This window comes from Cyanistes caeruleus, chromosome 19 (genome assembly GCF_971803275.1).
Source record: "Cyanistes caeruleus chromosome 19, bCyaCae1.hap1.1, whole genome shotgun sequence".
NCBI lineage: Eukaryota > Metazoa > Chordata > Aves > Passeriformes > Paridae > Cyanistes > Cyanistes caeruleus.
In genome coordinates, this window is record NC_141719.1 from 7,138,279 (window position 1) to 7,154,224 (window position 15,946).

At 42.8% G+C, this 15,946-nt stretch overlaps 1 protein-coding gene across 11 annotated transcripts in view; it reads right to left on the minus strand.

Moving 5' to 3' along the window:
• MMD (monocyte to macrophage differentiation associated) overlaps positions 1 to 15,946 on the minus strand; it is a 68,922-nt gene that overhangs the window by 10,828 nt on the left and 42,148 nt on the right. For 2 of the 11 annotated variants that reach the window (XM_086856998.1, XM_023938726.2), the window contains exon 2: positions 345 to 426. In XM_086856998.1, coding sequence (XP_086713124.1) covers positions 345 to 426 — 82 coding nt within the window. Of the gene's footprint in view, positions 1 to 344; positions 427 to 4,253; positions 4,926 to 5,275; positions 6,300 to 6,322; positions 6,621 to 7,069; positions 7,256 to 15,946 lie in introns of those variants that run through there. The other 9 variants (XM_086856995.1, XM_086856996.1, XM_086856991.1 and 6 more) reach the window with 9 other exon arrangements.

Here is a 15,946-nt window from a genome sequence, read left to right on the forward strand (position 1 = left end):
TTTGCACAATATTATGTCAGCACATAATATCCACCTTGCAGGCTAACTTGTAGTGGCCTATCTACACTACAGGCATCCTTTGACTCCAACAGAGGGAAATTATCAAGTTAAAGACCTGTAACATTGGTGAAAAGGAAATCTGGAGCTCCTAGAGATTCAGAACATTACCAAACATCCAATTTTCTGTTACAGTTAACGCTTACATGCACAAAACCAGAGAGAGGCTGGAGATATGAACACAGTGAGGCAGAGGTAAGCATTTAGCAGTCCAAACCCACAAAAATTTATTGAAACATCTGGTTAAAAAAAAAAAAAATAGGAAAAGAAGCCAGAACTGTACTTACTGCATGTGTGTAACAGTTAGCAGCATGTTCATAGCATGTGGGCTTGTAGCGGCTGTTGGCTGGAGCTGGGTGGTTCATGAACCTGTTGAATAATTAAGAAGTACTTTTAGGAAAGTTACTAAAACATCTGAGTATCATGAAGGAAATAAAGGAATACTTCCAACCCAGTAGTGTTAAGAATTATAAGTACAGACATGTTCAAAATAACTGTAATTTAAATTGCAAGTTCTCCCAAGTAAAGTCTCTTACCAGATGCACATGTTAAATAAATTCCTGTGTCTGCCTGGTGCAAGGGATGGGTATCTTTAATCAAGAGCTCACACAGAGCAGTCAGACTCCCTCTTTTCTGACAGTTTGGTCAGATGAAAAATGAACTATTTCCTATTTAAATTACATAGCAAGAACTCAAATGATTCTTGAAATATGGAGTTCATCACAGCTGTCAGGGGTTACTCTTTTTTTAAGAAGCTCTTGAAGCTGCAGCAATATTCCAGTTTGGAACACTTGAACACTTACTTTTTGACTCTGTAGTAAGCAATATTTGTGTTTGGAGCATGAAGTGGCTCATTTGTCCCAACCTTGTGTCTGCAACCAAGATCCAAACATCCCCTACACAGGGATGATGAAAGGAGACTCTAATGGTCAATTCCAAAGAATAAACATTTCAAGAGGTTTGCCATAGACATTCCCCCTTTTTCTCTAAGAAATTTCAAACATTCTAACAAACAAACAATCACATCAAATACAGTCCATGCAAGCTGAACAAAATATGATGAAACCTGAGAAAGTTTTGGAAGAACTTGCCAATGCAAACGTTTCATTTGAGTGTATTAAAAAACCCAAACACTTGAGCTGTTTCTGTTTGAACAACTTAAATCTGTGTAGGAACACCTGTAAAAGAAACCACACATATATTCAACAGTCAAATGAAAGTTGTGAACTTCTTCAGCTCTGTCTGCTATCCCAGCACTGCTGACTGTCCTGCAAAAGTGATTATCTTCCACCAGTAATTCCACTTTACTCCAGGCTATTTTATAACTATGCACTGACAATCCATCAGGTATCCAAGAAGCCAGGAAATGTCACAAATACAGAACACATCTGTATGCTCAGAGCAGAGAGCAGCTTTTGTTACCTAGATTTATACAAAAAGCTTGTTAGACAAACTTTGCTCCTTCCCCATGTCCTCCCTTGTATAAATCAAAATGAGTCCTATTTTTATGACATCTATAAAATATTGGCTGGTCTCAAACCAGGGTAAAACAAACAAACAACTAAAAAAGTCCAGCCCAAATCTTACAGATGGCATAAGCAGTTCCAGATTTCTGGGATATTTCACTTGGTTTTCTTGACTGATTTATTGACTTGTAAACAGTTTCTTTCTCAACTGATTCAAGAAAATGTACCAGCATGGGGAAAATAACACAGTGTCATGATCCCCCCCAAAACAGTGGCAATTTCAAGAAACAGTTTCATTGCTACTAATACAAAGGCTAAGAAAAATGTGGATTCAATTCACAGACACAGAATATAAATGGTTGTTAGCAAATTAATAACCATGCAGGAGTTAATATAAGGTTAAAAACTGCAATTCTTTTGTCAGTGACAAATGGCACCTTGCTCTCCTCTCCAAGAAGACAATGACACTGTCATCACAAAGGCTCACAGAATATTTGGAAAATTACTTTTTTCCCAGTGCTTGTATGTCTTCAACAGCTGCTGAACACCATCTCTGCATTCTCTAAAGATGGAACATTCAGTTTGCTCAGTTCTGCTTCCAAGTTAGGAAAACATTTAAAAATAAAAGCATCTGTTGGCTCAGCGAGTGGCTAGGCTTGGACTGCCCTTGTCCAACTCCATAAATTCAAAGTCATGGGAAACTTTCCACTTATCACATCTAAAATATTATTACATTTCTCTGTGGTGGCACCTTGGAAGTCTCACAAGAAGTAAAAAACAAAAAGGAGTCAAACTAACTCAAACCTGAAGAACCAAAAGGAGTAAACTTATACTCTGTAGAAGGTTTATAATTCCTGTTGGTCCAAATTCATATATAAGATAATATTATCATATAAAAATCTACAAATAATTGACGCCTCCTGGGATATTCTATTATCCAACATTAGACTATTTTTAATTTTTTTCCTTTTTCTCAGTAGGAAATGCACTGCATCTTTCTATAGCAGTAACATTGGATCTAGGAGTAATGTTAGATTTTAGAATTATGAACCAACACTTTAGAAATTAGGACCTCTTACTATCGTTAATTTAAAGACATTTATTAGCCATAGAATAGAACACAAAGACAGTAACAAATCTATCCTTGTTCTGTAACCTACACAAAGAGTTGGGGTTTTTCTTCCCTCTCTTGTTTGTGGCAGCACAGGAATGCTGCAAATATTCTGCACCAGGGCTCCAGCAGAACCCCAGCATTAGCAACACCTCACCCACCCCTTCACCTCAGTGTTTATACCAATAACACCAACAGCACCAGTGTGTTTTGGCAGGAGAAGTGCTCAGCTTTACCTCTGCCTTGCAGAAATGCATCTCACAATGCCCCAACACCAGCTCTGCCAAACTTCTGATGGACCTGCAGCTGTCCCTTCTGAGAGGGATTGCCTTCAACAGGCTGCAGAGCCTGATGCTAAACGCTGGAAAGCATTTGTTCAGGTCACTGCTCACAGGCAATGGGCTTAGTAAAGCAAAGTTTCAGTTAGTACCCTCTGCCTTTTGATAATTAACTATTTATAAATGTTATCAGGAACAACTTCAGAGGGAGGATCATTAACGAGATGGTTGGAAGGGCAATAATGCCAGCCAGTGCTTCTCTGGAGTTTGTTTCATTTCCAGCTTGACAGTTTAGGCTGAATGTCTTCAGAAACAGATATTAATTTTGAAAACAGCTGCTCTGTGATATTACTAATGTGCTCATCAAAACCAGGAAAATTATTTTGACACACACTGTTATAGTCAGTCATATACTCCTGCAGTTATAGACACGTATGACATAGCAACACAAAGGCAGAAGAACGAGGTTGCAGACTTATTCACATTTTAGAGGCAAAACAGCTCTGTTCTTTCTTAAAGATAAATAAATAAATAAGCAAATAAACCCCCATGCCACTACCAACAATGGATGCTTCTTGTTTCTTTGTGAATACTGCAACACAGGGACATTGTTCTTTCTCCTACCTACAGGTCACGTTTGCTTCTTCTAGAAAAGATAATTTTGGGAATTATAATCTCACCTTTCTAGAGTGAAGCTCAGTAAAGAGCATTCAGATGCTGTTTACTCCTACACAAAGGCTCTCTATAACACAGCCATTAAGGTTATTATCAAATGCAGGACAGTCTGATAAAGTCACACTGAACTGGACTACACTTTAGAGGAAATGTCTTTAATTGAAGCCTTTTTGATTCTCTAGAAAATCTCTAATGTATTCTTTAATAGAAGATCTGGTGAAACCAGAGTCATTTAATCAGAGGATATGCAGCACATCTCACAAGGATGCATAAATACTTCTCCATTTAAAATACTGACAATCCAAAATATCTATGATAAAATATTAATGCCTTCAATACCAGAATAAGAAATTTCTGAAATTAAGAGACTAAGGACTGCTTGCAGCCAGCCAGGAGAGCAGAATGCTTTCACACTGAACTGAGCTGTGCGTTCCTTTTCACAATTTAAATTCTCAATGCTCAGGATCTGCTCAAGGCCAAGGAAGTCCAAGATTCAGAATTTCACAGCAAACAAACAACTTTTGATGAATGTTTTCCCAATACAAGCAGAAAAAAGGTATTGAGAGAGACATACAGCAATTTAAAACGAGGGAAGACACTCATAGCCCTCCCTTCACACTACTTGATCTTTGATCTTGAAATACTTCAAATATTTTAAATACTAACCATACAGACTGATCCATCCTTTGTGACAGACCCTAATCTCAAGCTCCTATTCATTTCCAAGGAACAGATGCTGTATGTTTCCCAGAGATTCCTGAATTAAGAGAAGATAGTATTTGGGAGACAAAGCAGAAGGAAAATCCAAAGGTTCTTAATGCTTTGTTTTTGCATGCAAAGCCAGCTTAGAAAAATAAATTACAGAACCCCAAATCCTTTGAACATATCTGTATGACATTTGTCTGGCATCACAGCAAGCTTAGACCCCAAACTGCAGAAGGGAAATCAAATCTTGCCTTACTGATGATTCCCATCTGCTTAATGAATTATTGTCTAAGCATGAAGCAAAATGTCAGTAAAAACAGCAAGCACTGATAATGGCCTCAAAGATCTGGTTTTTTTTAGTCTTTTCAGGAAGTATATTTCCTTTATTCAGCTCAAAAGACCTAATATGTCCTTTGACCACCTTAAAAGCAGATTGCCCCTTTTTGTGTCTTTCTTTCTTTGTGCTTTCCAGCAACAGAAGCCATTTAGACCTAATAAACCACAAATAACAGCATATGAGAAACTACAACAAGGTGGGCATAACTCCACAAAACTGGCAGCAGCATTAATCAAATGGGGTTAAAAACTGCTTCATTATCTAAATATATGCTTCAGAATGTAGGATGTTATCTAGGCTCTTTGTTTTCAAGAGGAAAACAAAAAAAGATTACAAGCAGGTCAAAACAGATTTGCACTACATTTTCCTGATGACCATTTAGATCAGATTTTGAAGAGAAACTAAAGGTTTTATAAAAAGCTTGCTTGCTTTGACCAAATTGGCTGGTATTTCCTTGTAGATACATCTTCCTCTGCACTAGGCACCTTCCTTCCTGGATTTGACAATATCTAGCTGTCGTTTATAACTGTTCACATAATCTTTACTATCACCGAGCATCAGAAATAATTCAGATCAGCGCAGAAACAATTCCCTTATTTGGAAATATCAGTGAAATCACATGCTGTGTGAAGGTTCATGTACTTACAGCATGATACTAAAGATAAAAGGAAACCTGCAATACTCTGAGAATCCACAAACAACTCTGCTATCATTGGGTCATGGGAAAAAAAGTGTCTGTGCATCCCACTGACAAAACCTCCCTGGCCTTCTGGCAAGTATGAAAGGCAAGCAATTCAAGCAAAAAGTGGCAGCAATACAAGTCACCCCAGGTGCTGCAGCACATCTGAGCTCAGGGGCAAGAGACCAAGCCAACGAGGTGTGGGCTAGCACAGAAACCACGTCCAACGGCGTTCATATTTTCTTCTTTCAGTTCTATTTCCTTTTAATACTTAGGTTTCAGTTTCTTGAGCAAGTTGGTGAGAGGAGAGCAGGGCACCACAGCTCTCAGGTGGCCTCACCCAGGAGATGTCCCACTGTCCATCAACATCTGGACTCTGGGCAATGAAGAACCAAAGCCCACAGATGTTTATCCAAGAACCACAACTGCAGTTACCCAATCCACCTCCCAGTGAACGTGAGCAGCAACCTGAAGCTGAATGAGGGCTGCTTTTTAAGCTGAAAAAGCATAGATTTAGATTGGATACCAGGAAGAAATTCTTCCCTGTGAGGGTGCTGAGGCCCTGTCACAGAGAAGCTTTGGCTGTCCCATCCCTGGAAATGTCCAAGGCCAGGTCGGGCAAGCCTTGGAACAACCTGATCTAGTGCAAGGTATCGCTGGCCCATGGCAGGGGGAGGAATGAGATGAGCTTTAAGGCGCTTCCAACCCAGAGCATTCAGTGATTCCCTGGTAGTCAATGCGCCCTCGGAGGCAGCAGCAGCAGGAGCTCCGTGGCCCTCCGAGGCCACACGGGGCCGGCGGGCGCTGACCCAGCCCGGCCCAGGAGCCACAGGTCGGGCCCCGCGATGCGCGGCTGTCACCCGGCCGGATGCACGAACCTTCACCCATTTAACGGCGGCGATGAACAAAAGCACCAACAAAGGACCCTCCTCACCCCTCCCCGCTCGCATCCCCCGGGACCTCGCTGCCCTCCTCGCCCGCTACCAGCGACAAAACCTCGGCTCTCCCACCCACCCTTCGCCCCGGCCGGCGGTCCCATCCCGCGGGGAGCGGCTCGGCTAGGGAGGGGGAATCCCATCCCCGCCGGGGGTCGCGGCGAGCTCACCTCCGGAACCGCTCCCGGAGCCGCCGCATGGGTCCGGGGCGGGGGGTCGGGCCGGGGGGCTGCGGGCGGCTCCGGGGGCGGCTCGGGCCGGGCTCCGGGCCCGCATTGGCGAGCGAGCGGGCACGGCGGGCAGGACGGCGGGCGCCGGGGGGGCTGAGCGCGGAGCCGGGCGGGCGGCGGCCGCTTTAACCGGCCCCGGCTCCGCGCAGCCCCCGCCCCGGCCCGCCCACCGCGGCCCGGCCCCGCCGCCGAGCGCCAGGGGAGCCGGCCGGAGCGGGAGCCCCCGGCATCGGCCGCTGAGAGATGGGGCCGGGCGGCTGAGCCGCGGTGGCAGCGGGGAACGGGGTCGGGGGAGCACCGGGGTGGCACCGGGGAATGGGGCTCGGGGCTCGGGCCGGGGTGGCAGCGGGAGCCGCGGCCTGTCTCCCGAGGGTGGCCCGGCCGAGCCGGGGAAGCAGTGGATGGCGGCGGTGCCCAGGGCCCGGCTGCAGCTCTTCCCTCAGGGAAATGAAGCAGTGCGGGGGACTGGGGGGGATGGCGGTTCAATCGCCATTGTCTCAGCCCGTTCCTCGCTTCCTCTTCCCGGCCTGGGAAGAGGCTGTAGCAGCCTTTGTGCGAGGGATTCGGCTCAGACTGACCCGGGTGACTTCACCCACCCGTGCTCCCTGGGGCCCATCTCGGCGTGGCACCGGAGAGCACAGCAAAACGCCGTGGCTTTGCTGTCACATAATCCTGCACATGGGATCATTTACTCCGCTCCAAATCGAGCTTACAGTGGCCATACTGCGTGTGATAAACTGGCTGGTAGCGTTCCCCTGTCTATGCCCTAATCTTACCTACTCAAACCGAATTTTGCCAAGCAAGGGTTATTTCATTAAGTGAAGGGACCATGTAAAGCGTATTTTCATAAGCTGAACGTGGCGTTGCCTTGTACAGTACAAATCAGGGCATGAATTAGGAGAATATTAAGTTCTATTCAAGCTATTTTTCTAATCTAATATCTTGTTTACAGTGGGATTTTGAATAGTTCCAGCCCTCAACAAAAGTGATTAGTAGAGGCACACCAAAGCAAACCATGGGTTTAGACAAATAAACCATAGGCAGTGTCAACACCTTTCATGGTAGGACTAAGACAGGATCTGTTGGCAGCTGAGCTGTGGTTTGTAAGTCATCTCCCAAGCTAAACGTGTCACCTGTGCCAGGTAACCACCTCCAGCACAGGGATGTGTGAGCGTCACAGCTTGGCTGCATGTCAGGCTCAATCTGACTCTGCATGGCCCTGGTGCCAGCAGCGAGCAAAGGGTTAGGTGGTGACAGTTCTGTAAACTGCTGTGGCAAGGCTTGTCCCTCAGTTTCTCTAGCTCAGAATAAGCTCTTCTAATACAAATTGCAGATTTTGTTCACGGGGGCTTGCTTGCTGCTAGGATAGGTGAGGCTGGACCAGAAGACTTGTGCAGGCAGCTGCTCAGCGTTTCTGAAAGAAGAGGGCAGAGCTTGATGCTGGAAAGGAGAACTCCTGAAATGCAGAGCCAAGCTAGTTCCCTGAGAAATACTCCCATTAATCTTAGTGAGGTATGACTGTTAATATGTTGGTACAATCTGCCATGTGATTTAACAGTGTCACTGGTAATAAAGTTTCATATTGCCTATGCTATCTGTTAATCCAAGAGGAGCACAGTTTGAGGATGCTGCTGAAGAGCCCAGACCTTCACACAGCTGCACTTCAACAGCTGAAGTGCCAGCAGCATCCCAATATCCTGGTTTTATATTGATGTAGGGATTGTGGTGATGCAGCTGCCTTCCTGCTCAGTGCCACACACCCATCCTTGCATTCCTCTGCAACTCCCCCAGTAGTTTGCTCTTTCAGGCTGTAGAAATGTTCTGGAACATGTGCACACCATGACTGGAAGGCTGGCTGCTTTGTGACTCTGGCAAAAAGCTGGGCTGGCTCCTGTAAAAAGAGTGCACTGGCACCTTCAAAGGTGCACACAGAGGTGTTGCATCTTGTCTCTATCTCCTCTCATTCCCTCTGGTCCTCTTGGAACTGTTTCTTCTACCTTCTCCCAAGCCACTGTTGTTTTCATTTCCTTCCCTGCTGCCTTGGACATTTGATCTAGACTTTACTTGGAAATGTGTCACAGTTTTTCTCCTCACTGTTTTCAAAGCTTGTTTTCCGCCTTTGTTCTGTGGACACAGATCTCAAACCAGTGTAACTTCCTGTTGCTGGAGCATCAAAGATATACAGATTCAAGATACAGTAAAAAAAAAATAAAAAAATCACTGTTCAGACTTGTTTACTTGGAATGAAAATAAGAACATTCATATCATGCATCTTGACTGAGTGGAACCAGGCTAAGAACTCCCCAACCATCATGACAGTGGTGATTAAACTGGAAGATTGGAAGATTTTTTACTGGAAGTCTGTGTCTTTTAAGGAGAGCACTGGATTACTCAGCTCAGGTATTGTTAGAGCAGTTCTGACCAATAACATATTTTTAGTACCAATGACTCTTGCTGAACTCATCTCTGTGATTGCTTTTGATGATCGAATGAATCAGAGCACCTTAAATATCTCAATAAAAGAAACCCCTTATTATGGACTAAGGAACCATTAAGCCTAAATCCTAAAAACTGGCATTCAACATACAAGATTAAGGAAGCAAAAACCTTATTCGTTTTGTTACTCTTATTTACAAAATAAGAAGAACCAGAACCTTCAAATACCTGAAATAGTCTTAATTAAAAACGTTCTTAAGACTAGAAATATGTCATTGTGCACTCAGCCAGAAATGCATTTTAATAAATGAGTCAATTACAAGAAGGGTGAAAGAATTTTTCTCACTGAGTGCATCACTGCTGTGGGGCCCAGTTATGTAGTGTGCCTGTAAGAAGCAACATACTGAACATGAACAGCCAAAGGCTGATTAATAAGACATTTAACCTATTAATTTTTTTTCATGGGACAAGGAGACTTTAGTTCTGTAAGATATTTGTAAAATGGGTTTCCAAAATGAACCAGGCAATCCCAGTCTGACACCCATTTGATACCTCATAGATGTTTGCATAGCAAATCTGTTACTAATTCCAATTCTTGACACTTGCACATACATGAGCTGAGTGGTTTGCCCTTATTATTTTTAGGTCATATTTTAACCATGTACAATCTCCTGCCAGCCCTTCACAAGCACTGTCTACTTGTCTAGAGGTGGAGGAGTTTGTACTCCTGGACTATTGATGAGCATTAAACTGTCACATAAGGACATACTGAATTCTGAAAGAGACATCAAATATCTATATAGGATGTACAAATATCCTATATGTATATAATCAATATATGTATAGGATGTCCCAAAGAGGGACACAGAACTGGGTCTGTGGTTTTCTTTGCATTACAAAATCGTCCTGTGTTGTACAAATCCATCAAATGAATAGGCAGGATTTGCTGAAAGCTTCCTTTTCCCCACCCAAGATGAAAAATGTAATTGCCAGTGGGATGCCAGCCGTGAATGAGATTCTGTCAAGAGGTTGCATTGCTAAAAGTAAACATCCTGCACAAAAGCTGACTTTCTTTCGGCCACTTGGCACAGATGAGTTCTTATTCTAAGCCTGCACAATAACCAGTCCCGTGATTTATTCAACAGATAACAGGGAAGCTGTTCCTCAGTTGCCAAAATGCATGTATTAGTGACAAGACACTGCTAATGCTCCCAACTACTCACTTTTTGGAGCTGGCAGCAGTGATGGGCTGGCTTCAGAGGCAGCAGAGCAGGACACCACGGCTCAGTGATTAAATGCAGTGGGGAGGGAGCAGGCCTTAGTGAGGCACAGGAAATGGGCTTGGCAGGTGAAACTCCACTCCTGGTCTACACAGGAGAGTAAATCAAGCATTTGGGGTAAATAAGGGGGAGAAAAGTACCCCTCTGCTTTCTTTTAACTTCATAACAAACAGAACATGAGGCTTTAGCCTTGCTGTTTTAGGGGTGTGCATGATAATGGAGGAAGGTGGGGGTTTCATTAAGGTTTGATTTAGAAGCTTTAGTGGTAAAGCTCTTTCCATTTCTTGGATTTAGAGACCACAGGCTTTGGGCTTTGTTAGCATGTTCAAGGACGTGTGGCAGCAGAACTACCCTGTAAAAAGTTTATGCTCTTGGTCCTGCAGACAACATGGTATAGCTTTTTTTCTTCCTTGCTGCAAACTGACCCAGATTTCTGCTTTATTTGACAGTCTTTTTGAGCATAGTGTGAAGGAGAAGCATCGCTTCTGGAAATGCATGTCAATGGTCTTGCGAAATGAGCGTCTCTCCCTCAGCCTTCCACCAGTCTAATTAATAAGGTCATCCCAATGAAGGCAGGCTTATAAATAGCTTTCCAAACAGTAATGGAATTAGTTCTGGCCTGGACAACATTTCCAGGGTGACACAGGTATCGAAGAAGGGCTGGCTCCTTGGCACAGACAGACACTTACAGTAGGAAATATTGAAGCATAAACATTTACCTGATGTCCCAGCTCTTGCTGCCAGCACTAAACCTGAAATGGGATTACAGCATTGCTGCTCACATCATTGAAAGACTTCCTGCAGGTGAAGCAAGGGATTTTAGAGGGATGGGCCTTGTTTTAGATTACATTAATCTGGATAATGAAATGTCAAATTCTGCTGAAGGTTTCTCTTTTGTCACTATTTCTGGGAAAAGCGCATTTTTCATGTCCCACAAACCCACAAAATATTGTGAGGATAATAAACAGTTACCACGAGGAATAAAATAGTGTACTTCCCATTGATAGGAATCTTTCCCATGACAGCAATTAATGGGAAAGGAATAGCACAGCTATAAACTCTCAAAAGAGAGCGATGATTGAAGATTGACTATTTAAATTATCAGTGAATGAAGCCATTAAACCCCTTCAAAAGCGATGACTGAATTATTGACATTTAAAATCTGGCGCGAGACTGGAATTTTATAAGGAAAATAAAACGTAAATGCGTCATAGAAAACATAAGCTCTGATTGTTTAAAAAACCTGAACCAAAATGTAAAGAGAATGTAACTGATTCAGGAACTTCAAATCAATAAGCATGAAGCTTGTTCATGAATTGGCCTGTGTATTGCAATAGTCCTGCCATGTATTGCATTTCCAGTAAACAAAAGGACATTTCACAGATGTCAAAATGCATATTGGGAAAATCAATGAAGGTCAAATTTTATATTAATTCATATTTTCAATCAAATGCCTTGCTGTTGCATGTTCTGAATATAAACTTTTCCTTAAATGAAGAAGCTGACGTGAGGGCAGGAGGTGCTTCATGTAACTGAGAAAAGATCACTTTAGAGAAGGAGAGAAAAGCAGCACTTTCCAGTTTCTGAAATGGCCTTGGACCAGCTGCACAAATTCTGAGTCATCTGATGAATCAAGTCTCTTAATGACTGCAGAGAACTTTTACTTCAAAAAATGCAGAAGCATCCTACTTTCAGATATCTATTCTGTAGTGCTTCCTTTGGGAAGCTTTAGTCATAAAGATGCCAGATTTCAAGGATTTTTTAGAAATAAAAAATATGAGAAGGGTTTGGCTTTTAGTAATTGTACCATAAAAAATATGGTGGCCCATAGCCCTTGGAATATCTATCAGTTCCTTTAGCAGAAACCAGTATGGAATTCTGGCTGACAGGCAAAGAGGGAGTTATTAAAGGTAAAATTCACTCATAAAGAGAATTTTATATGAAAGGCCAAATCAGGACAACCTGACTCAGGAGCTAAGCAGCTGCCATTGCCTTCATCTTCAGACTGGGGAACACATGAAAAATCACAGTTCAGTTTCTTAGACCAAAGGGATAAGAGTCATGAGGATCTATGTTGTAGCCTGCCTTTAGGAAGTCTACAGCAGAGAATAAAGAATTACTCTACTGTATTATAACAGTATAACCTCTCAGTGTCATTAGGTCCTAAGACATGAGGTCTCTCACCCTATCCTCCACTTGTCTCGCTATTGTTGCCTGCAAAGAAAAGCCCCAGCTCTACCCCAACCTTGGGGGAAAAAAAGACCATTTTTACCCTCTCTCAGATGTTTTAGCACCCAAAACTGGAGGCTTTTGAAGATCTTCTTAGCTTGTGTTACCCATGCAGAACTAAATTATTTCTCTTTGGACCCAATCTTTTAATATATCCCCAAGTTCTTCCCTTTTTAGAAGTAAATTAAAAATGTTCATCCTTGTACCAAAGCCAAAATAAAGCAGTCCTGTGTTTGAATCCCAGTCCACAGTGGACCATCTTTAACTGATGTTTATCACACTGACATGCAAAATCTTTTCCCCTCCTTCCTTCTCCCCATCACTGGGTTTTGCTCTGCGAATGTGTCTGCCATCCATAATCACTCTTAATTCCTCATCTTTGACATTACAATCAATGAAGGGAAATAAGCTGTTACTTAATGGGGCTGACACAAAATCCATTTAAGTTAACGGAAAGACGCTCATTGTTTCCTATCAGCCCTAGGTCAGGCCAAAGTGAACAGAGTGGGTGGAATTTAGCCTGTCATTTGTCATCTGAGAGGAAATGATTCCTACATCCCATTTGGACTACTTAGAGATTTTAAACAAATTTAGCAAAAGAAAACAAATTGATTTCTTGTCAGTTGTTAAATGGTTGAAATTTTACTCTGGTTGGATAGTCTCACTTTGTTTAAAATAGTACACAGTTTTCTCAGTAGTTTAAAAAAACAACAAATATAGGAAAGATCAAGGTGAGTGTAAGTCAGTGAAACTGAAGAGGTGCCTGACTGCCCTGTGCAGGTCATGAAGCATCATCTGCACAGGAGCTCAGCCTCTCTGGCTGGGCCTGTGAACTTACCCTGCCCTTCCTGCCAGCTAGCTGACAGCCTCTTAGTTTTATTTATTTTTGGTTTCCTAAATATATTTGGAAAGGGAGAAAACATCTGTATTCCAATACATAGAGTTGTCTCAGGTCTTCTAGGTTTTGTAAACAGACTTAATATGAATCCATTTTTCTCTATTGCTCACAAATGCTTACAAATATCATTCAGAAGCAAAATGAACATGTCTTTTAATAGAGCCTAACAAACATCAGACTGTCCCTACTACATCTCCCAATCTGAATAATGCTTGTTAGCCTTGGGAAGAAGGAGCAGAGTGCCTGGCAGGGACAAGAAGATCTGTTTGTCTAAGCTGCAATTCCCCTGATAAGTTTAGAGACTGTTTCTGCAGAAAAAAACTTCTGTTATTTAAGGACAAAAGTCCAAATGTTCCGTTTCTTGTTTATGGTGTTACAAAGAGTAAAGGGAGTTCTGTTTCACCACATCCCTTCTAAACAGCAGGAAACTCTTGGGATATATCATTTAGTTGCTGATGGCCAGGCCAAGTTGCTGAGAGGTCAGAAGACTTGCAAGAGACAGAGACATCGAGAAGTTTGATTCCAGTGCAAATTTGTCTACTCTGCTCCAAAAAGTGATTGCAAAACAAGTGTTACTGCTATTGGCAACCTTTGTGAGGTTACATCCACCGTCCACTTAATTCTGTCTGTCCTTGAATTAGAGTTATAAATTGTGTTATCTTTGATGAAAGGGGCAAGTTTTCAGACAGACTTTGACCTGACTTCTCTTTCTGCTGTGGTGGATGAAAGTCCTGTGATATAAGTGTGGGGTTGGACTTACACAAATGAGACTCTGACCTCTCATATAATTGCTGGAAGGACTAAAGGGGGATAGAAACCCCTAATACCTGAGAAGTTTTTATGAGCCATTTGGAAAGTGACTGGGTAAACAACAATCCAGAGGGGCACAGGAGTCACTCAACTTGTTTTTAGGATCCCTCAGACAGTAAATTCCTTCCCTCCAGATTCCTGGGTCTTGAGGCTCAGTAGAAATTTTTATAAGGAGAGGCTGGTTGAACAAAATCAAGAAATAAACAGACAATGCCCCCGATAAAGAGCTGAAATAGAGATTTTTGTGGGCACAGATGATATCTGTCCAGAAACTGTTCTTTCCCTGGGGCTGTCATTTCTGAGCTGCTTCTGGTTACCCGCAGAGGGAGCGGGGATGCTCTCAGTGCCTAACCTTGTTCTGCTGCACTGGGCATTACAACCTCTTATCTGTAGCTTGTGGGTGCTAAATTGCAAGGCCACATGTTTGGGAACAGAACCCAGAGCCTTGGAGGAAGGCCATGCTTTCAGGCTGTTTCCTCAGTAGCTTCCCCAGTGCTGGGGCCGTGGTGCTGGCAGCGGATCAAAGCCCAGGAATTCCTGCGCTGTGCTCAGACTGTTCCTCCTGGCTGAGGTCACACGACTCTCCTCCTTTCTGTTTGGTTTTAGCAGGATCAATTTTATAAATTACAGGGCAAGATACAGCCCTGGTGTGAGACTGAGGAGGGCACAGGGCCGCTTTGTCCCAAACAAACCACCTTGGTGGCATCTGCCCTCAGCTGACCCTGCTGTGCTCTGTCCTGCTCCTACCAACTGCCCAAGGCTCGTTTCAAACAGCCTCACATCTGATGGAAATAGGAATGGTGGTTTCTGAACTGCCTCCAATTCTTTGGAGCTTTGCAGGAGTCTTGTAATAGCATTTTACTTAAGTTCTAGAAAACAACCCTAAAGCTATTAGCAACCTGGCTCTGGAAAAACCTCTGTGGAGGTTTGTTCAAAATGACAAAAGTCTTTATCTGAAATTTATAAAGGCATTTTCAGTTTTTCAGTGGAAGTCCAAGTTCCCATACTTTTGCAGTAGAGCTGTACTGGGTACATTTGCAGTAGCATTGACAATTTAAAAGCTCCTTAGTGCCTTTAGAGACAAAAAGGAGAATGCCTCCTTTGAGGGAAGATGCCCTTTAGCAGAGGGCATCCTCTAGAGGAATTAATCTCTTCCCTTTTGTTCTGGAATTCTATGGGGCAGAGGCTCAGCCTTTGGATGGTGACATTAATCCCACACAAACTGAGCACTAGGCTGTGCCCCCACTTGCATTCCTGCAACATGGAGGGTTAAAATAAATGGTTGTTAAACTCCAGGCTGCATAGTGCACTACACATTATGGCTGCTTTTAGTCATCATTATATTGCTATTTAAAGATGACTGAGACTTTTAAGTCTGATGTTTATCCATATTAAAAGTGTTTCTTTTTCATTTGAGATTTTATGCTGTCATGCAGACATCTCCATAATTAAATATGTGCTTGACTCTTTCTGCCTCCAGTTAAGTAGACATTAATGGGGAACCTACCAAAAACAACTGCCAGAAATGTTCCTGCACTTCAATTTAAAAATTTTAATATCAAATTACAGTGATCACTAAAGGGAATCAAGGCTAAATGGCTTTGGAATCATCCAAGGTAGTTTGTTCAAACTGCTCTTTTTCTCACAGTTCTTCTATGGTCACAGCAGAGACCTGTTCTCCACTGCATGAGGAGGGGGGTTTAAAAATTAACACTTTTAAGCCCAAAATCTCTCCACTTATAAAAGAGTAGTACTGAAGTTGCAAAACCAATGACCTTAATATTAGGGAGCATCAAAATTGAAGTCAAGTCTGTCTTAGC